The 20,660-nt window shown below is 39.9% G+C and overlaps 1 protein-coding gene across 6 annotated transcripts in view; it reads left to right on the top strand.

The window, feature by feature from the left end:
* Positions 1-20,660, top strand: part of Sorcs1 (sortilin related VPS10 domain containing receptor 1) — a 512,909-nt gene that overhangs the window by 281,657 nt on the left and 210,592 nt on the right. For all 6 annotated transcript variants that reach the window (XM_055591505.1, XM_055591507.1, XM_055591508.1 and 3 more), the window contains exon 3: positions 2,178-2,277. In XM_055591505.1, coding sequence (XP_055447480.1) covers positions 2,178-2,277 — 100 coding nt within the window. The remainder of the gene's footprint in view (positions 1-2,177; positions 2,278-20,660) is intronic.

Genomic DNA, 20,660 nt, shown 5'->3' with positions numbered 1-20,660 from the left:
TTGAGGAGTTTAAAAAAAGGAGTGGTATAAAAGGAATGTAACGAAATGTTTTTGTGGTTTGTGAATGAATTGTGGTGGCTGCTCTGGCTTTCCTTGCTGTCAAGGGATGCCTGTCTGATGCGGACGTCCAGAGACCGGTCCTGAGGAAACCTGGTTATGCGTTGTGTTTGCACAGGCTCATTTTCAGTCCCTGAGATTACGCCTACGTCCTCTTCCTAAGTTGTCTCCTTTGAAAACATTCCAATTCTTTCAAGTTGTTTTTCTCAATGCTAATTCCTCCGTGCTGTGGGACGCTACCTAAACCCCAGAAGGCGCTGGCTTTTGGGTACTTATCCTCTGTGGGATATTTTCATGTGAACCATCCTCAAGAGCAGGTCAGAATAAATTCTTGATTCCGGTAGTACTCTTGCGTAGTTGTGGAGTCAGTGCCCAGACCCGAGGAGGCTGTGTGTGGTGTGTCCACACAGTGCGCATGTGCATGCGAAGGCCAGACAGCAGCAGCAGCAGGTTCTCAACTGCTTTCCATCTTGTTTTGGGGTGAGTTTGTGCAGTCTATGCAGGGGTGTGTGTGTGTGTGTGTGTGTGTGTGTGTGTGTGTGTGTGTGTGTGTGTGTGTGTGCGCGCGCGCGCGCATGTGTGAGCATGTGGAAGTAAGAAGCTAACACTCTATATTTTCCTTTGTCACTCCCCACCTTACCTTTTTGAGGCAGGATCAGTTACTGAACATGGAGCTAATTGCACCTAAGCCTGATAGACAGAAACTGCTGGGATCTACCTGACTCTCCTATACCTGACTTTGCACACGCTGTGCTGGAACAAATGTTTATGCCACATTGAGGCTCATAACGTTAAAGAGCTTGTGTGGCAAGCTCTTTAATGACTGACCATCTCCCTAGTGGTCAGACTTGGTCCCGAAGGTCTAGCAGTGAGGCAGTTAGTGCAGCTGCCTTCACTGTCACTCGCTGTGTCCTGTAGGTGTTTGTGGCTCATCAACATCAAAAGTAAATTAAGATGCTATTGTTTTGCTTTGCAAATTAAAGCAACATCGTTCTCTAGGTATTATTAGCATGTATCTCTTTCATTGCTCATAGCACATTCTGCCTGTTTACTTTTTGTTGTGCAGGTGAGCTGTAGGTAAGGTACTTGAGAAGGCCTGTGAGCTGCATTGTGCAGCTGAGCACGGAGTCGGCTGCATTTTATTAGCACCACAAATCAGGAAAACACAATGGATTTCACTGTAAACTTTCTCTGTGAGAAAAGGATGCTGAGAAGAAATTAGGGAGCTATATCCTTCAATACTGATTTTCTAAAAGCTGAATTAAAATTAAAGCAACCCAGGACAGAGGGCCAGAACCTGGATTAAAATTCTCAATAGCGCATTTGTAGCTGTTTTGTTTGCATAGATCCTTTATCTGTTTGCGTTGCCACTGTATTCAAACTCAGATAGCTCCCACTCTGCTGTACCATCTCAGGATGATGCCATAGAATTAAAAATTTAGACTACAAAGTAGAACTACATTAAAAAGTCCATTAAACCTGATTTATTTAATCTGAATTAGTAGCTTGTTGATAAATGGTTAAATACTGACAAGAACCTCTGGGCCAAAAGTTGATGACCTCATAACTCATGCAGCTTAGGGCTAGATAAGGGCATCAGAAAGGGTGTGAAATTTTACTTGTTCCAAAGACATTTCCTTGCTTTTAAATCATGAACAGAGACCAAATGACCTTGGATAGAACTAACAGTCCATATATCCTATGACTCATGAATGAAAACAGTGTGTAGATGAATCAGGACACCCTGATTTTGTACTGTGTTAGAGATAAAGCAAAAGTTTATAAATGTCATATCTAACTAAAAGTACTTTTATCTTTGTGGTCAATTCTAGGGTTGTCCTCGTTTCTTAATCTCTGTGAATGAATCTCATCCATTATGCAAGTGCACGCTTTAAGGAGCTGTGGAGGGGTGGGGTTTTAATTTTTACCAATTCAATTTAAATGCAAATGTTAACCACTCACATGATGCTACTGTGTACATAATTAAGCATCATTATACACTGCATGAATCATTTAGAAGCCTCCTGAGAGCCATTCTGCTATGTAAAACATGCATTACACTGACAAGCAGCCAAATGACGTATACCTCTGTGCTCATTAAAGCTTCTTTTGAATTACAGGTCAACCGATTATGGGACAACCTATGAAAAGCTGAATGATAAGGTGGGGTTGAAGACAATTTTGAGCTATCTCTATGTGTGTCCAACCAACAAGCGTAAGGTAATATATGACTATATAGCTTGCTACTGATTCTTGCTGTGACTCTGTCTTGCTTTGGCTAACCACGATGGCTACCTAAAACTCCATAAAGGAAAGCAAGGATAAGAGATGCAAAAATAAGTTAGTGAGTGTTAAGGTGCCTGCCATCTCATGATTTTCTAACCATCAGCTGTGCACATAGAGGACAAGGCCCATTATTGCAGCTTAAGAAATCAACTGTACGGATGAGTATTATCAAGTGGAGGCTGCTGACTGCCTAGCAAACATTCTTGGCTGCCAGTCTCAAGACATCAGAAAGGCTTAAGGAGTCAAATGAAAGACGAGCTTTGAACACACACTAATATTTTCCCTTGACTTATAATACATAGACTGGCTAGAGTTTCTGGGAAGGCATGATCCCATAACAGTCAGGGAATTGTAGGAGTTTAATATCTCAAGTTTGTTCAGGCTGTATCCTAGTGTTGGGGTGGGGACCTCATGTGACAGAGATGAAATCCGCAAAATTGGCGGCTTTAATCTATTCACAGATCTTAACTGGGAACTCCATTAGAATTCATTCTTCTTATTTAAGATGATAAAACTGAGGTTCAGGGAAAAGAAACACCTTGCTTTCATTTGAGGGTTACAGGCGGCAACCAACTATAAAGTCCATGCTTACTCCCTGGTAATTGCAAATTTTCTGTTGTGTTAGTGCTCTTTGTTTTTCTTACTATGTGGGATGATTTTCTCTTCAGAAAGCTTTGTTCCCAGGAGAGAAAAATCTTTGACTGCAGGTGACAAGTGTCTCAAAATTAGAGAAGTGTTATAACAACATATTTGTTTTATAAATTTGTATCATTATGTTCTGAAGCCTGTCATGTAAAGCTGAAGCATAACAGCCTTAGGTGAACAAATAGTATCTACCAAGAAGCAGCAAATGCTGCCCATCATTGGTTCCTAAACCATGTCTTGTTACCCTGACAACACTGTAGCTAGGCTCTCATCTCAGGACTGCCATTGGATGCTGCTAGTAGGCTCAGGATTTCCTGTCCTCTAGTCTGCCATTCTCAACTTGAACATAACATCAAAAGCACTAGGGATTCAAAGGTAAGATCCTGGTTCCACCCTGATCTCAATCAGGGCTCAAATGTCTTATGAAACTACTCACATACATCTGACATGTATACAATATTCCAAGTGTAAAGTTACCGTCCCTTCTGGCTCCAGTCACTTCAGGTTTTTTACGTGTGACTTTGCAGACCGGCATAGATACTGCATTTAGGTGGCTTGTGTGAAGACCCACCTAAGCTCAGCACTGAACAGATAACAATGATATCACTTCATTTACCCATGAAATGTCCTCAAACTTAAAGCAGGGATAATGATAGCACTTGCCTTGTGATGACAGTTGTAAGGCATGTATGAAATTAGACATTCAACTCCACAGAACAGAGCAGTACAGGCTCAACCAATTTTAAACTTTATTTTCCTTTCTTACCACCCTGTTCCTCATGCTTCATAAAATTATAGGGAGTAAGAGTAGGGATTATCCCCTATACTTTTGAGTGTCCAGGGGAACATTCTGTGATAATTAGAATTTTCTTCTAAGCTGTGTAGTTCTTTAGACACTAGCAACCCATGTGGCTGGTGAATATTTTAAATGTGGCTAACATAACTGAGGAACTGAATTTTAAACTTCACTTAACTCTAATTAACTTATATTTTCATACCTGCATTTGGCTGGGGATGGCAGTATCGGATAGCATAGCTCAGTATGAGAACTGTGCCCTCAGCATCACTTATTGGTTATTTACTTGGCCATCATCAATAATTTCATCTAAACTATTTTGACCTGCTGGATACAGCCTCGGAATGTAGAGCTGAACTTCTAGCCTTCGGTTTCATAATGAGATTTAGTTGTTGTCTGGCTTTAAGTTGATTCATATCTCCTCTATTGATTTTAGTTCTAGTTCACATTTGGAGTAAATTTAATTTAATAATCAATAGATTGTATGTGAGGCAATGAAGTTTCAAGTGACATAAAAGGAGAAATAAGGGCAGTGGGACAGCTCAGCAGACAAGGTGCTGGCTGTCAAGCCAGACAGCTGGAACTCTTGGGCCGGAAGAGATTAGTAGGTTGTCCTTGGCACTCTATACTAGCACTATTCCATGACTACAAGAAATAAACAGAAGAAAAGCCAGCAGCCCAAACTCCAAGACCCCACACCATAGTGGTAAAGGCAATGTGATGGCTGATTGAAAGCACCTTGCACTAAGAATCAGAAATCACTGTCCCTGCCTTGAATCTATTTTCACCTGTCTGTTGATTTGGGCAAATCATTTTTATTTGCAACATGTTAGAGGAAAGGTGGGAATTTATAGCTGAAAGGGCCCTTAGAACTCATCTTTCCCAGTGATAGTTTCTGCTTTATTGATGCTATTTGAAATGAACATGATTTTTAAGATTACTATGCTGAATATTGATTGCAGCAATTTCTGTAGCTGATGGATGCATGGTGAAGGATCCCCAAACCAATACTGTTTCTAAGAGCCAGATTTTAAGAGTGTAGCTTTCAGGCCCAGATGGGTGACTGGAGACAGGAAAAAGGCTGAAAGGGAAACACAAAGGACTACGCAAAAGGCTACTACGAAGTCCGTTCTGTTAAATGCATTCACACTCATGGGGCACACAGTTAACCTTTACTGACCATTTATTTCATACTAAAATTTTGTACAAACATTTAGATGTTCTGAACTGACCCTTGTAAAGACATAATTCCAGAAGAAAGGAAGTCGCTGTCCAGACCTGCGAGGGAACAGCTTCTCCAAGAGTGATGTTTCGAGATCCGAAGCTGGCCCTGTGATGTTTGAATCACAGTGTTCCTGAGTGAACCTAAGCTCAGGCTTATTTTCTTCTGCAGGTAGATGGAACCTTCAGGTCTACTGAGGTTCGAGTAGACTTAGGACATATTAGAAGATGGTGAATGTTTGTTTGTTTTAACAATGGTTCAAAAATTGATACAGTTGGCATCGCAATGTATTTCTGTACAGTTTTTTCTGCTTTTGAAGAAAATTTATCATCAGGAAACATATTGAATATATTTGAATGAAAGGGATAGTACCTGTGCAACACCTTAAAATGTAAATATATTCTTTTCAAAATAAAAGGTTGGTGTAAGTGAGGAGGAGGAGGAGGAGGAAGAGACACAGGATATCACCGGGCTTTACTAATTACACAGGACAGAGACTCTCCAGCCTACTTCAGTTAAGGAATTTTGAAATTCTCCAGTGAAACGAGAAGCCCATAAAGGATGCTATTGAGTCTTTCAGCTCTCCAGCATGCTATCTGACAAGTTATCTTCTTGGGTACCAGATTTTCCCTTCTGTGTTTGCATCAGTGGGAACAACTGAAATGAACCAGACAACAACCGCGTAACCATACGTGTTCCCAGAAACCTGTTTGCCTTCACATTCTTGTGCTATTTTCAGCTGTTTGTGAGGACAAGAGCAGTTCTAAATTGTCACATCTCAAACAGTGGACACCAAGCCTGCTTCTCGGGCAGCTTATTAAAAACGTCACTGGGATCAGAATAAATCATACCCTTATTTACACTCGAAACTGATAATCCAACACTGCCTGTTTCATTGTTTAGTTTGAGTAAGACCACAGTAGAATTTCTTAGACATCTCTGGTACCATAAAAATTGTCATTGCATCATATGTTAGACTAGGATATCTTGACTAAGAGACACAGAAGCCCTGCCCTTAAGTATAATGTTGGCTCATTCACACTTTCTTGTAGAAAGAGTCCGGCACCTACTTTCTGATATATGACCTAGTCTCAAAAGATCAAGGCTTTGTGGACTCAAGTGCCAGCAGAGAGTGTGGGTAGTTCTCTGTCACCATGTCTCTACAGGAGAACAGTTCTATAAGTCCAGGCCAAGGCAATTCCCTTGGCTTGTTTGTTTTGGCAAAGGTTTCTAGGTTACACATACAGTCAGCTAAAGAAAGGATAATTTAATTCATCCCTGGAAGGAGTACCTGGGATCCAGAGGGTGATGGAGAGAGCCAGTATTCATGAATAAAAGGAAATGCAAAAGCACCATTGTAATCTCAGCCCCACTCTTAAATTCTCTCCCAATTCTATTTGTATTCTAAGTAAAAAGAAAAAGTCTTTTTACTCTGCTTGATTTGCCAGTGATACTTGTCTTATTGTTCCCAACCAGCTTGAGCTGCCCTCCCTTCAAAGGTGTGTATAACATCCCCAGAGATTAAAGCTACAAAACTACATGGAAGTGAAAAGGGGGAAAATCGAGTTAATTTTATCTTGCTACAGTCAGTTCATTTACTTGCTATAATTTTGTGATCTCTGCACAGTGTTCTTAGCAGAGTTAAAAAAAAAAAAGCCAAGACAGTGTTAGATTTTTATTTCTTGTGTCGCTTTTGCATCCCTACTCTGCTTTTCTGTTATCGCGTCTTAATTAATATTATGCCCGCTGAGAAGTCCTCGAAGGCTTTCACCCTATAAATAGGACCCTTGTTCTCCAGAACACATTGATCATCCTCGCTAGTCCCATGGTACCTGCCTACATTAAACACTGTTTTCATTTTCTCCAGATGTTTGAGTTTTAATCACCATGCTGTATGTGACACTTTCTAAATCAGTGTTTGATGATTGACTCTTCAAGTCTCTTTTACCCTCTGGGCCTGCTTAATTATGTATGTCCTTTGTTCAGACAGTCTACATGCCATGTGTGGGACTTGAAGATCAGGAAAGATGTCAGATTAAAAAATCTGCAAATTTATGGCTGAAGACATCAGTTTGAACCAGATCTTAAAAGAAAGAGACTTCCAATAGATTCCCCTCATATTATAAATACAAAACTGGAACCCCTAATAGTTTAGTGACTTGCATGCATCAGGCAAAAGAAAAGTAAAGATTGTGTGCCCTTGAAAGAAACTGTTAAATGTCCCTTAATCTGTGTGATAGCCCTGCACAGGAGAGTCTGTGCTGACCAATGTCCCTTTCAGAACAAGTGACCCCAAGTGAGGTAAATATCTCTGATCAGCTTCCCACTCTTCAACATGGTGACAAAACTTTTGATGTATATACAGCAGGTGCTCAGCACATGGCTAAGTTTATATATTGAACTTTGGTTAAGTCTTGGATTCCTGTTGGCATAGGCAGTGCCTTGAAGACAGACTTAACTAATTTTCCCTTTCAAGTGAATAAACAAGAACAGCAGAGAATCCTCATGGGTTTTAGTCATTTCTAGGCCATGATGGATAATTGTATCTTTTCTAACAAAGAAGAACATGATTAATCTTTAAAATACCAGGACGTTGTATGGCACTCACTTCACATTATCTGGAGAGGCCAAGAGGAACTAGAGCATTGTATAATACATCAAAGAGTGTATGTGACATTTCCCTTAGTGGGCATGCAATATTTGCTTACTCTTCCCTAACTCTTTTATCTGTCCCCCTGTATACAAGCTCATCCATTTTCCTCTAATCTTCTAAAAAGGCTATGTATTTCATTCATAAAGAAGTGCTGTGCAGGAATTCAGAGCAGAATGGAAGTGGTATTTTCAGAACTTCAATGAAAGTGATTTTATTTTAGTGAGTAAGTGCTTGCTAGCTTCCACCTAACCTGAGCTACAATAGCTGAAGGCACAAACCATCTCTTTTGATTCATCCTGGTTATATCTGAGGTTTATACTGTTCTGATCCATTAAACATTGTCCAGCTCTTTCTTGAGAACTAAAATTACAAAATAAAAATGGATGCCGTGTGTGTGTGCGTGTGTGTGTGTGTGTGTGTGTGTGTGTGTGTGTGTGTCTTTTTTTCCTCCTGCAGTGATTTTCCAAAAGTTATTCATGGCTTGAGTTTTAAACGAGCTGCATTACAAATGCAGGCCATTCTTTTTGAATGGCTCTAGGGAACTCTTGGGCTCTTCAGAGCATAGATAGAATGGAACACTCACACATATATGTGCATGGTTGTACACACACACACACACACACACACACACACACAATCGATCTTGGATACTCCAGTCTTTGGGTATCCTCAACAGCCACTATTTTGTTTAAATTAATGCACCTAACAAGGACATTTGCTCAACCATGTTCATAGCAGCTTTATTCGTAATAGCCAGAATCTGGAAACAACCCAGATGTCCCTCAACGGAGGAATGGTACAGAGATTGTGGTACATTTACACAATGGAATACTACTCAACAATTAAAAACAAGGAAATCATGAAATTAGCAGGCAAATGGTGGGATCTAGAAAAGATCATCCTGAGTGAAGTACCCCAGAAGCAGAAAGACACACATGTTATATATTCACTTATAAGTGAATATCAGATATATAATATAGGATAAACATACTAAAATCTGTACACCTAAAGAAGCTAAACAAGAAGGAGGTTCTGGGGTAAGTTGATCAATCCTTAGTTAGAAAGACAAATGGGATGGACATTGGAAGTAGGAGAAAACGAGAAACAGGACAGGAGCCAACCATAGAGGGCCTCTGAAAGACTCTACCTAGCAGTTTATCAAAGCAAATACTGAGACTCATAACCAAACCTTGGGCAGAGTACAGGGAATCTTATGAAAGAAGGGGGAGGTGGTAAGACCTGGACAGGATAGGCTCTACAAGGAGAGCAACAGAATAAAAAAAAAAAGAAAAAGAAAAAAAAATCTGGGCCCAGGGGTCTTTTCTGAGACTGATTCTCCAACCAAGGACCATGCGTGGAGATAACCTAGAACCCCTGCTCAGATGTAGCCCATGGCAGATCAGTATCCAAGTGGGTTTCCTCGTAAGGGGAATAGGGACTGTCTCTGACATGATCTCAGTGGCTGACCCTGAGGGAGGAGGAGTCTTGCCAGGCCACAGAGGAGGACAATGCAGCCAGTCCTGATTAAACCTTATAAGCTAGAGTCAGATGGAAGAGGTCCTCCCCTATCAGTGGACTTGGAGAGGGGCATGGGAGGAAATGAGAGAGGGAGGGTGGGACTGGGAGGGAATGAGGGAGGGGGCTACAGCTGGGATACAAAGTGAATAAACTGTAATTAGTGTAAAAATTTATTTAAAAAACAAAAAAGGAAATGAGGACAGGAAAAAAATTAAAACACCTATGTTGACATTCATAAATAAATGTTTATAGAACCATTCTTTTAAATTTTGGCATGGTTATATTATGTATCAAGTACCTACTTGATGTTTTTTCAATATTTAGTGGTGTGTTTCTAAAACTGTTAGCTAAGTGTTTTTATAAATATAAAATATATGTTAAGGTTTTCTAGTTTCATTTGTTTGCTTGACAAATACTACAACCAAAAGAAATTTAGTGGAGGGAAGGGTTTACTTAAGCTTCCCTGTTAGAGTGTATCACTGAAGAATGTCAGGGCTAGAACTCAAGGCAGCAGAATGAAGGCACAATGCATTCTAAACATAAGCAGGAACTTCAAGCAGAAACTGTAAAACAATATTACCTAGTTGCTCACTGGAAAACTTGGCTAGATTTATTGTACATCCCAGCACCACAGTGCAGGGAATGGTGCTACTCAGTGGGCCCGGCCCTCTGAGTAGCTGACAATCAAGATGGTTGTCTAGTGGTGTGGTCACATGTCTGATATGGACAATCCCTCAACAGACATTGTCTTCTCAAATAGCACTAGACCATGACACATTGACAGTTAAGTTTACCTGGAATAGCTGGTTTAAGAATGAATTATGACCCTGGGATATAAAAACCTGCTTCCTTCTTTTTCTTTCTTTGCCCCTTATCTAATTGTCCAAAGTTCATAGAATTCATCATATAACCTTTCATGTCATAGTGTTACTTCATGCACCATTAAAAGTACGACTTAGCACGGGTGAGAGCTCCTTTCGTAATTAGCATCCCCTGTTTGTTATTCCTCAATTAGAAGATGCCATGTCTGTCACATTTAATTCATGCCTATTACATTAAAAAACAACGATGACTCAGTGATTCAAAACACTAAGTTTTTTGTGTATGCAGATTGTGTTTATAATAGTTGAGGTTTTACAGACAGTATTTTAGTAACTACATTTGTTCTTGAAAAATATACAAGTAGCCAAATAGATAAATAATTGTGAAGGGGAAAGTCAACACACAGAGTGATCTTTTCTAAGTTTAGATAATCTTTACACAAAGTAAAAGACAATATTTTTATTTTATTCACTTTTTACAAATGATGTTATTAAAAATAGTGTAACAGAAAGAAGCCTTCTGAAAACTTTCTGAAATAAGGGTGTTTATATTGCTGGCTGGATTTTGACCATTTTCCTGTCTATAACCAACTCTTTCTCTCTCCCTCTGTGTGTGTGTGTGAAACAGATCTTACCTACTTCTCTATTTTGGCTTTTTTTTTTTTTTTGCCTCATCATCCGCCTATATTAGAGCTCTTGTTTTCTGTAGTCTGGCTGTCCTGCTGTTAAAAACCTGTCCATTACCCTTTTATGAAGGTCAGATGCATTATTTCAGGTTGGGCCTGTTATGCTCTCCTGTAGAAAATGGTCAGAGTTCCTTTCAACATTCTGATATGTTTGCTTCCTACATACTCCCTGTGGCTTCTCAGGGGTTTCCATCATCTGGCATTTGACATACTATATCTGGAATATTTTTTTTTCTAGTGAGTAGCCTGGGCTGCTCTCATGATGGATAGAAATGAAAGCCTACCACTGCAGGAAATCTGCCATATTTACCCAGGTGGGCATGCCTCCCTCTAATGGATGAAAGCTGCCCCAAGCATTGTCATGGTGCTGTCATTCAAACAGGGGAAACTTTTATGAAACCATTTCCTCTGCCCTGGAGAAATTAAGAGACTACCTACAGCCTCAGGGGCTAAATGGATTTTCTATTGAAACATTTTGTTGCTGTTGTTGACCTGTCCTTTCTCTTGAGGAAATCTTCCTTTGAAAGTTTGTCTCACTGTTCCTCCAGCCATGCATTTCCCTGACTGCATGGCTCCTGACCTCTAATGTGTATTTCATCTCCTAATATTTCAGCTGTCTAATATAAATTTGGCAGAATGAAAGGACTATAGTTTGCAGGATAAGACAACAGACTTAGGTATTCAGAGGTAAAATGTCTTCAGGGGAGATTATACAATCCACTAGTTAGGAGATATTGTCTACTTTGATTGTTTATGGCTATGTTTATTTTGAAGTGGGAGTAGACTACCATACATTGCTATGATTGGCAGCATTTGCCACTAGAGCATGCTTGTAGTAGGGAAAAGGACAATGTGGATGAATCTGAAAAAATAAAGAGTGGGGAAAAGAAAGCATTCTGAGTACACACATCTCTCACAGACAGAGAAGAGTCATGGACAAGAAGATGCAAATTGGGAAGCCAAGAAGGAACATGGGGGAGATTACTGCAAAGGTAACACAATAGCAGTGAGTAAAAATGAACAAGAGGTAGACACAGGACAATGGGAAGAAGAGAAGTAATAAAACAGTAAACATTTTCAACAGTAGAAGTTAAAGAATCCCTTGAGATCTCTCAGAGAAAGGAGGGCTAATTTAGCAAGAACTTATTAAGGCTTTCAGAGGGAGTACAATTTACCCTTATCTCTCTGTTCTTCCCGAGTGGTTTCCAATGGGTAAATGATGTTGATGGCTATTTCTGAAATTGATTTACCATGAAGAAAGCACATTTATGCTTCAAGTGTGGGGCTGTGACAGGCCCAGATCAAGGCCAACCAGTGTTCCCCTAGATGCAGATTCAAATATTACTGTTGCTTTTACCTACAAACTTCTGTGCTTTGTATGTTGTCTCTTTGAAGGGCACCCCAATGCTCCCCAGCAGCTCCTTGCACACAACTTGCATTTTCTGTGTGTGAAATACAGTAAAATACAGCTCTCATGTCAACACCACAAGGCAGATAGAACAAGAGTCAAAACAAGCAGAGTATCCACACACAACCGACATTTGAAACATGTTATTGTTTCTTTTTATTTATTTCAGATTATATGTCATTTGTCAATCAATAGTTAAAACATACCTATTTTCCACCAGCTCCCTTTTAAATAATTAGGATCTAGAAAAGAAACATATGACATAGTTCTTGTTCTTAAAGAGTATACAGACTGGTAAGGAAGACAAACATAGGTCAATTCCAGTGTAAAGCTTAAGCATTATAATAGCTGTGTACACACAGCGCTGTCCATGGGGACTCAGGGAGCTTTCAAAGAGACACAAATATTTGTCAGAGATGAAAGGAAAAAGAAGGTGAAAACTATCTTTCAGTGCATGTGCTGCGAGAAAATGATGCTCACAGAGCAGGATAGCTTAAGGGATTTGTAATTTTCAATGTTTATTTTGAGACTTAAAACATGCTAATTTCCTTTACTATTTCACTATTATGACTAATTGGACCTTCCCAACATATCTTCATGTGCACTTAAATTATAAGTCTAACGTAATAATGAAATTTATTTTTAATTTTGCAAGCTTTTATACTGTCTTAAATATAAAATCAGGAAATGAGTAATGCTGACACTATTGACATTGAATTAATACATCAAAAAATTAATCTCTTATAGATTTGATGTATTTACCATTTATCTTAAGTAATTGATCAGTTGGAACTATTGATGAGTTTTGAAAATAAAGTATTAAGGACAAAAAATTAACAGACATTTTGTTAAATGCCTGATTCTTTACAAGTTTTTTGAGAGATTAAATGAATGAAGGCATAGGATGTATGAGCCTTTTGGGGATGGTCTGTGCACTGTGTATTCAGATGCTGATTTTCCCTAAGATCTGGTTTCAGTCCAGTCTGGATGTAGCCATTGTGATTTCTATGAAGAATCTCCTGCATCAATGTTGTATAAAAGATGTTCCCCAATTATCTCTGATTGGTTAATAAAGCAGCTGATTAGAGCCAATTAGCTAGGCAGAGAGGACAGGAGGTAGGACTTCCATTGGCTGTAAGGGGCTTACAGGGAGGTAGAAGAAGAGGGAGAGAAGAGAAGGCACCATGAGGCAATTAACACAAGGAGTCCCATGAGCCTTGAGAGATAAAGCAGAAGGCCAGGATGAGACTGAGGTGGCATGTAATCGCCACATGGATGGGAGGTAGCCAGACTAGCATGTTTGGGTTAGATAGAAGAATATCTGCCCAGTTATAGTGCTTAAAGCTTGTTGAATAAATTTAATAGGTCTCTGTGTCAATTATTTGGGTCCCAAGAGAGGGTGGTGTCACAAGCGCTTAATTAATGCTGGAGGACTTTAACCGAGACGCCACAAAGGGCGGCAAGGTATTGATAAAAGCCGACGCCAGAATGTTTTTGAATGCTGCTTTAATCACACAGATATCTAAGAATTGCATGGCACATTACACATCCTATGGGGAATACAACCTGGCCACAGGTATGGGCTCAGCCACTTTGCTTTCGGCAGTTCCAGCCGGACCTCAGATGCCTCTTCTGATGACTTGATGGGCCTTAGAGCTTCTCTGGTTCAGCCAGGCCTCAGATGCAGAGGAAGCTGCGGTTGCTCGGGAGCCGCCTTCCAGGGCCGGTCTGATAAGGTGGTCCTTTCAGAACTGGTTTGTTAAGGTGGTCTGGGCTTTTCAAACAGCCTTTCGGGAATTGGCTGGTTAGTGACGGTCTCTTGGCTTACTCACCAAAGAGTCTGGCCTGCTGTGCCTGTGTAGGCTCGGGCTGCATTTTCATACATTTTGGGGGGACACTGCTTGTCTTATCGTTCTTTCACACGCGCGCGCGCGCACACACACATCAGCTGCCTTAAGAGCGTTCTTAGTTACTATTACTACGAACATCTTCTTATCTATCCTTGACAGATAAGACAGATAAGACAGCTCTGCTGTCTTACAAGCTCTCAATGTCTTAGGGGCGTTGTCCAGTCACTGTCACAAAAAATGTCTCTTAACTTTGCTCCTGACAACTTTGCTGTCTTACAGGCTCATTACAGGTGAGAACTAGAAAAGGCCACAACTAACACCATTAATTCAATGCAAACCCTCATTTCCATAACCTTATGTGGTTTACCATCCCATCAAAAGAATGTGATTACATCGTACATGATGGTGGATGCCATGATAAGGGCCCTTAGAATTTAGAGGGTACTTTCAGCAAGAATTGTTATGAAATTATCATGAGAGGACCTCACTTGGCCACTGAAAGAGATGGGTGTGACATTCTATCTTAGCTAACTTTAATTCCTGACTTGATACAGGCTGGAGTCATCTGTGAAAGATAATCTCAATTGAAGAATTGCTTGGATCAGATTGGCCTGTTGGCATATCTGTGGGGGATTTTCTTGCTTACTAATTAGTTACTAATCAAGTGATTATTGAAAATATGAAGTGCTTAACAGTCATCATAGTGGGCAGTACTGTTTCTGGTCTGGTGGTCCTAGGGTGTATCAAAAAGCTGGTTAAGCATGAACCAGTGACCAAGCCAGCAAGCAGCTTTCTGCCATTTCTCCTACCCTCTAGTTTCTGCTATGCTCTTCCCTAAGCTCCCTCAGTGATGGGATGTAAAATCTCAAACATGAAATAAGCTCTTTAGTCCCCTGAGTTGCTTTTGGCTATAATTATCATCAAAGCAACAGGAAAGAAACTAGACCACACATTGTCATTGACAATAGAAAATTTAATTTGGTGAAGCCAACAATTTTGACTGCTAGACTATAGAGATTCTTATGTGAATTCACAGATGGAGTGAGATGCATAGGTAGATTTGAGTATGGGGCTTCAAGGATTCAGATCCTATGTTTTTTATGTCCTGCAATCTTGATTTTTCAGTATATTTTCCATGTCTTGCTGTTTTCTTAAAAGTCACTCTTTTGGCGGGTCATATTTAGGATTGTGGTTGATTTAGAAGGTTTAGTCTTTGCCAAAGTATTAAACAATGAGGAGGAAGCCTTTGTCAGGGCTGTGAGTACACTTTGAGAAAATACAAATGGTGGATTGAAACACAGCAATGGGAGAAAGAGTCAAGCATTTGTGGGGGACGAGGAGACTCTACAATATGGCATTGTCTAATACCTGATCTTCCTTCCCAGTGCTTTCCCAAAAGAGCTGCATTTCCTGAAAATGGTAATAGCTCCTACTTAAGTGCCTGTGTTTTCTTCCTCCATCAGCAAATACACTTCTCACTGGATAGAGCATCTCCTCTTAGGCATTAAGTCTATCCAGCTTAACCAACATAGTTGTACTATTTTAAATCCAAAGCCCAGCAAAAGAACCAAACTTGTTCTGGGGAAAGACATGTTAGAGCTTGGGAAAGAAAGTTTCTGGAAGCTGGATACCTTCGCTTGAATTTATATTACATAGCATGTTTGTGTATGCCGACCTTCCTTGCCTTATTAGTGCATTATTTAACCCTAAGATTAGAAGCAGAATTCCATTGCCCAATTCTGCCTTTGTTTCTTGGGCTCACGGCCTCTGTTCTTCCATTTGAAAGTTCACTGCTGACATTTGCACACTCCCACAGAAGACTCAGTCAGTTTTGACCATAGATGCCCATTGTTCTGAGAGAGGAGACCTTCACCCCTAGGCACCAATTAAAACCTATTGCTTCTTGCCCCTGCAATGCTTGGTACTCCATGTAATTCTGGCTCAAAGCCCAGGGAAACTGGTGGGATGCATTCTTCTCAGTCCTGTGCTCACTTTTGTTTCCTAAACAAGAAATGAATACAGGCATTTGCCTGGAGGAAGAACGGGCTGGCCACCATGGAGGTGAACAATGGGTTTCAGTTAAACAGCCCACTTTAACAAAGACCTTTGGGTAAATAAAAGAAATAGGGAAAACTGGGACATTGCTAGCAAGTTTCATCTAGATTCAAGCATCACTACTCTCCAGTTACTTAGTGATGATGTGTATCTAGTTGTAGGACCATTTGGAGGAAAGCATGACTGGGAATATTCTATAGAAAGCTGTCAAAGATCAAAGTCCCAGAGTGCTGGAATTTAGACACAGATCCTTCTGCTAGTCAGATTTTGTCTTTTTTTTTTTTTTTTCCAGAGCTGAGGACTGAACCCAGGGCCTTGCGCTTGCTAGGCAAGCACTCTACCACTGAGCTAAACCCCCAACCCCTGCTAGTCAGATTTTGTGGGTGTCTGGCACCTGGTAGGATGGTGGACTTGCTAGTGAATGTACGTTCCTCTCTTTTCATCAGACTTAGGATAAGAACATTTAGAGCTTGAAGCCATCTGTGCAAGATCATGGATGTCATAGTAGGACAAACTGGAAGCTTTAAAATGCTAATCTAAGGATTCCAAATAGGGTGTGTTACCCCTGGTCATCTATCCAGTACTCAGCTCGTTTTCTCCCATCTTCTGTTCCTGGAGGTAGGAAGTTGCTGACATTCTAATTGGGTTTGAAACTAAACTCTAGCAACGAGATTATTTTGGTACACATAGCCACAGGATAAACACAGTGGTCCACAAACGAATCTGACTGACTGCGCTTAGATGGAGTCAAGAGAGTCCCAATTTACCAAAATTAAATAGAGCTTGCCTTGCTCTATACTGTTTAGCTTCCTAGGTATAAACGAGTTAAATCCAGATGGAGACACTTTCCTCATTTGTGGATAGACCCTCTTCTACCCTTCCCCACACCACCAGAACTATAAGCAGTGCTCATATCTGCACAGAAATTGCATTCTGCAGTTATATTCTTTGAGCTTCACTATTTGAAAAATTTATAGTCTTACAAAAGATTATGTTTCTGGGAGGGTTTAAAGTTTCCACAGGCCCACAAACATTGCAGATTTTTTTTTCATCCCCCAAACCTTGGTGATAGACACAGGGAGACTAACACAATGAGTAGAAAGCTGGCTGCCTCCCTGAAGATTCTGGTCAGCGTTCTATTACCCAGTCACCAGTGAAACTGGCAACACACTTGTGATAAAGCTGAAAAAGATTATGGAGCCCAAACCATTTGTATTTATTATGAATCTATATCTACATATAAATATACCTAGGATTCATTATGTTCTTCTTATACAAACTCAACTCAAGGGAATTACAAAGACATTTAAAATAAGTATGTGGGGGAAATCTGTATGAACATTGATATTACCCATCTTCAACTGTTTAGTTTGTGTCTTAGTTGCTGACTTTTTCTTATTTCCCTTGCCCCCTTCTTTTTCTCTCCTAACATTATTTATGCTAAAGGGAGAATAAATAACAACTTGCAAAACAATTTGCAAAAACAAAACAAAAAACACCTCATACATAAATCATTTTAGAAATGGATTATGTGTGTGTGTATAATAAATCATCTCATCACCGCAAAATTACTGCTGTGAAGTGAGAGGGGTTATGGCACTGCTTTATATATATCTGAGGGTTAGTGGGTAACCAGTCTTACACTAGAACCCAGCTCTTTGCATTTCTGGCCAGTGTTACACGCTTCTAATCTATGGTTTTCTAAATGTATTCCAGTTTGCATGCCTGAGAGAGCTACTTTTCATTAGTTTGCGTGCCTGAGAGGGCTGCTTTTCACTAGGATTTTTAAAGCTAGATGCTGATTCCTCCAGAGACCTCTAGTCATTGTTTTAGATATGAATTGTAGGATCTCAGATAAAATGCAAAGCACAGATGAAATGTAATGGCAATGAATATGTCATGTTTTAAGTCTGCTTGTATAAAATGTTCAGCCTCCTATTCATCACTTCAAAATAACAGCCTTGACAGCTCCACAGGATGAGACCAATGTTAATAGAGACCTGAAAAGACTACGTGTAAGTTTTTGCTCCAAGCCCTAATACTGACCTATAGGAAGAAGTCAATAAATATTTGTAATAACTTTAAGAGTAAATTAATAAAAAAAGAACAAGGAATTTGCTCGATATGTTTATTTTCTAAACTTACAGTTGAGAACAGTGATCATGCTAAACTTTTCATGACATAAAGGTAAGCAGAATAAGCCTTGTATTTTTCTTCTGTTATTCACTAAATCTTTATAATTGGACACAATTTCTTGTTCTGGCTTAGTGCTTAAGTAAGCACTAAGGCTGTCACTATTTATGCACAATATTTACCTGTGTCCAGAGGGAAGAGGAGTGATATGCCTGACAAGTGAAGTAAGTAGCTACTTTGAAGGATATCCTGTTGTTTGAATTGTGTTGTTGAATGATGTTGCTTAATGGAATCACAGCTGAGAAATAGTCTTTTCCTTATTGCATGGACATACTGGCTAGTCAGTGATTGTTCTTTCCTTGTCTAGCGTTGTTCTTGGACCCTGATTAGACTTCCAGTCTCAATGTTACCCTTTATCTTTGAGCATCACTATGGACCATGATGAATCAATTAGCCCACCTTCCATTTATCTTTTATTAAATGTTTGAGGGAACCTTAAAATTAAAAGAGGAGTTTAGAGAGAAGCAAAGGGAGCTGTTTGGAGTAGACTTAAGTTGTTCCAGGAAATACCGGTGTCATTTCTACTGAACAGTGTTTGGAGTGGCTGTGAATTATGCCTCTCAGTGAAGGAAGAAAGCAATAAAGACCTTCACTTCTCGAAGCAGTGATGATAGTGAAGGGCAAGCTAGAAAAAACATCTGCAAGATATTCTGAGAGCTTAGACGCAAGTATAAGGGCTAGTGCAGAAACAAGAAACTCTGAAAGCATGAGGATAGCCTTATAAACTCCACCTAGAAGATGATGAAAATAACCCCCAGGTCATGTACTGGTCAGGGCAGGGAGCGAATAGCTGCAAGAGTTGGCCAACTGGAGATTTCCATAAGCTTCTTGGAAAGCACATACTAAAAACACATTACCCAAAACTAAAATTCCCCTGAGTCACAGCAGTTTTCCTCCAGTGTACTGCAGATGCCAGGTGTGCACAGTAAAAAGGCAAGTTCCACAGTCTTGCTTTCTTAGCAGTTTGTGCCAGAGCCCTATAGCTATACCTTTGGCCTTCCTTAAGATCCATGAAAATCCTCAAGGTATGCCCAATTCCCTTTGACTGAATCAATGGAATAAAGGGGCCAAATTGCTGCTCAGTTCTTAAACTACAGCACACACATACACACACATGTATAACATTGTAGTTCTTTGTAAAGATATAGATTCAAGGCTCTACTTCTCGGGAGTTCTAGTTGAATAGCTCTGAGAGTCTGCATTCCACCATTTCCTCATTGTCCTTCAGTTATGCGGCACGTGCTTGAAGAACTATGCCTCCCTGCACAGATGGGGCACCCTGAACTAACGGGAAGGGATTGTTTTAAAGAAAACTTTGAGTCTCACTTTTTAAATGTAAATAAAGCGAGTGGGGAAGGCTCCTGGTTTCTGAGGTTATGATTTTAGAGCCAGCTGCCCTCTGCTGGACAACATAGGATTTGATTTGAAATTTAACTACTGCTATTTGTGCCTTGGGCACACATCCTTTGGCTCATTATTTATCTCCCCTAAAGACAACTGTATTGAAAATTTGACTTCTTGGGAGGACAGATGTCAGGGAGTCGACAGATGTGCACAGCTGTACGGAAATAGGATTCACAACCTGTAGGAATGAAGTAGAAAAGTATAGGGGTCAGGCAGATACTGCCCCTTTGTTCTTCTACCTAGGAAGGAAGGAAGTAGAGGCTGGCATGAATAATTCTTAGTCACTTCATGGCAAAGAATGCTTACAAGGGATAACTGTGAAGAGGCCTGGGAGGGTAAGGCTCCAGTGTTTTCAAAGACATTTGTTCATCCCAGGGAGGGGGTCCTCTTGGAATGTGGTACTGTGGAAGTTCTGCTCCATTATTTCAGGGCTCTCACTTTCTTCTTTTGTACAGTAAGTGGCTCTGTCTTGGTATGAAACAGAGGCATCCACACAGGCTTCTGAGAGACAGCTATTCAGACAGCCCATGAGAGAAAGAGAAAAACAGAGCAATACAAAACACATGCAAGAATTAAAAAAAAAAAAAAAAAAAAAGATTTGGAACAAAACTGTGGCACTGGGAGATTAGTAAAAGGGTTATCACTGCTTTCAGTTCAGGCAGTTAAGACTAGTGTTTTTTTTAATGGTTGTTGTTATTTTTGTTTATTTTTATTAAATTTGGTTTGGTGTTGCCATTCTGGGGCCCAAACTCAGGACTTAAGGTCCCAGCTCAAAAAAAAAAAAAAAAAAGGTAACTTTTCATTACCTTTTCTTTTCTATACAAAATACTGGGTTTTATTATAATCTTTCACAGGTACTTTTATCTGTTGCTTCTCCTGTATTACCCTCCCCTGGCTTGTGTTGTTGTTTCCCTCTCCCTATTGTAGCTCCAGTCTCTACTTTCAAGTCACGTTACTATTTTACCTTCTCCACTCTCATTACTTGAGGAAGATGTGGAAGGTTCAAATTCACTTTAAAGGGTTTTTTTTGTTTTGTTTTGTTTTTTTTGTTTTTTTTTTTTTTTTT

This window comes from Psammomys obesus, unplaced genomic scaffold, assembly GCF_907164565.1.
Source record: "Psammomys obesus unplaced genomic scaffold, mPsaObe1.curated_primary_1811, whole genome shotgun sequence".
Taxonomy (NCBI): domain Eukaryota; kingdom Metazoa; phylum Chordata; class Mammalia; order Rodentia; family Muridae; genus Psammomys; species Psammomys obesus.
This window is presented reverse-complemented; position numbering and strand designations above follow the sequence as displayed.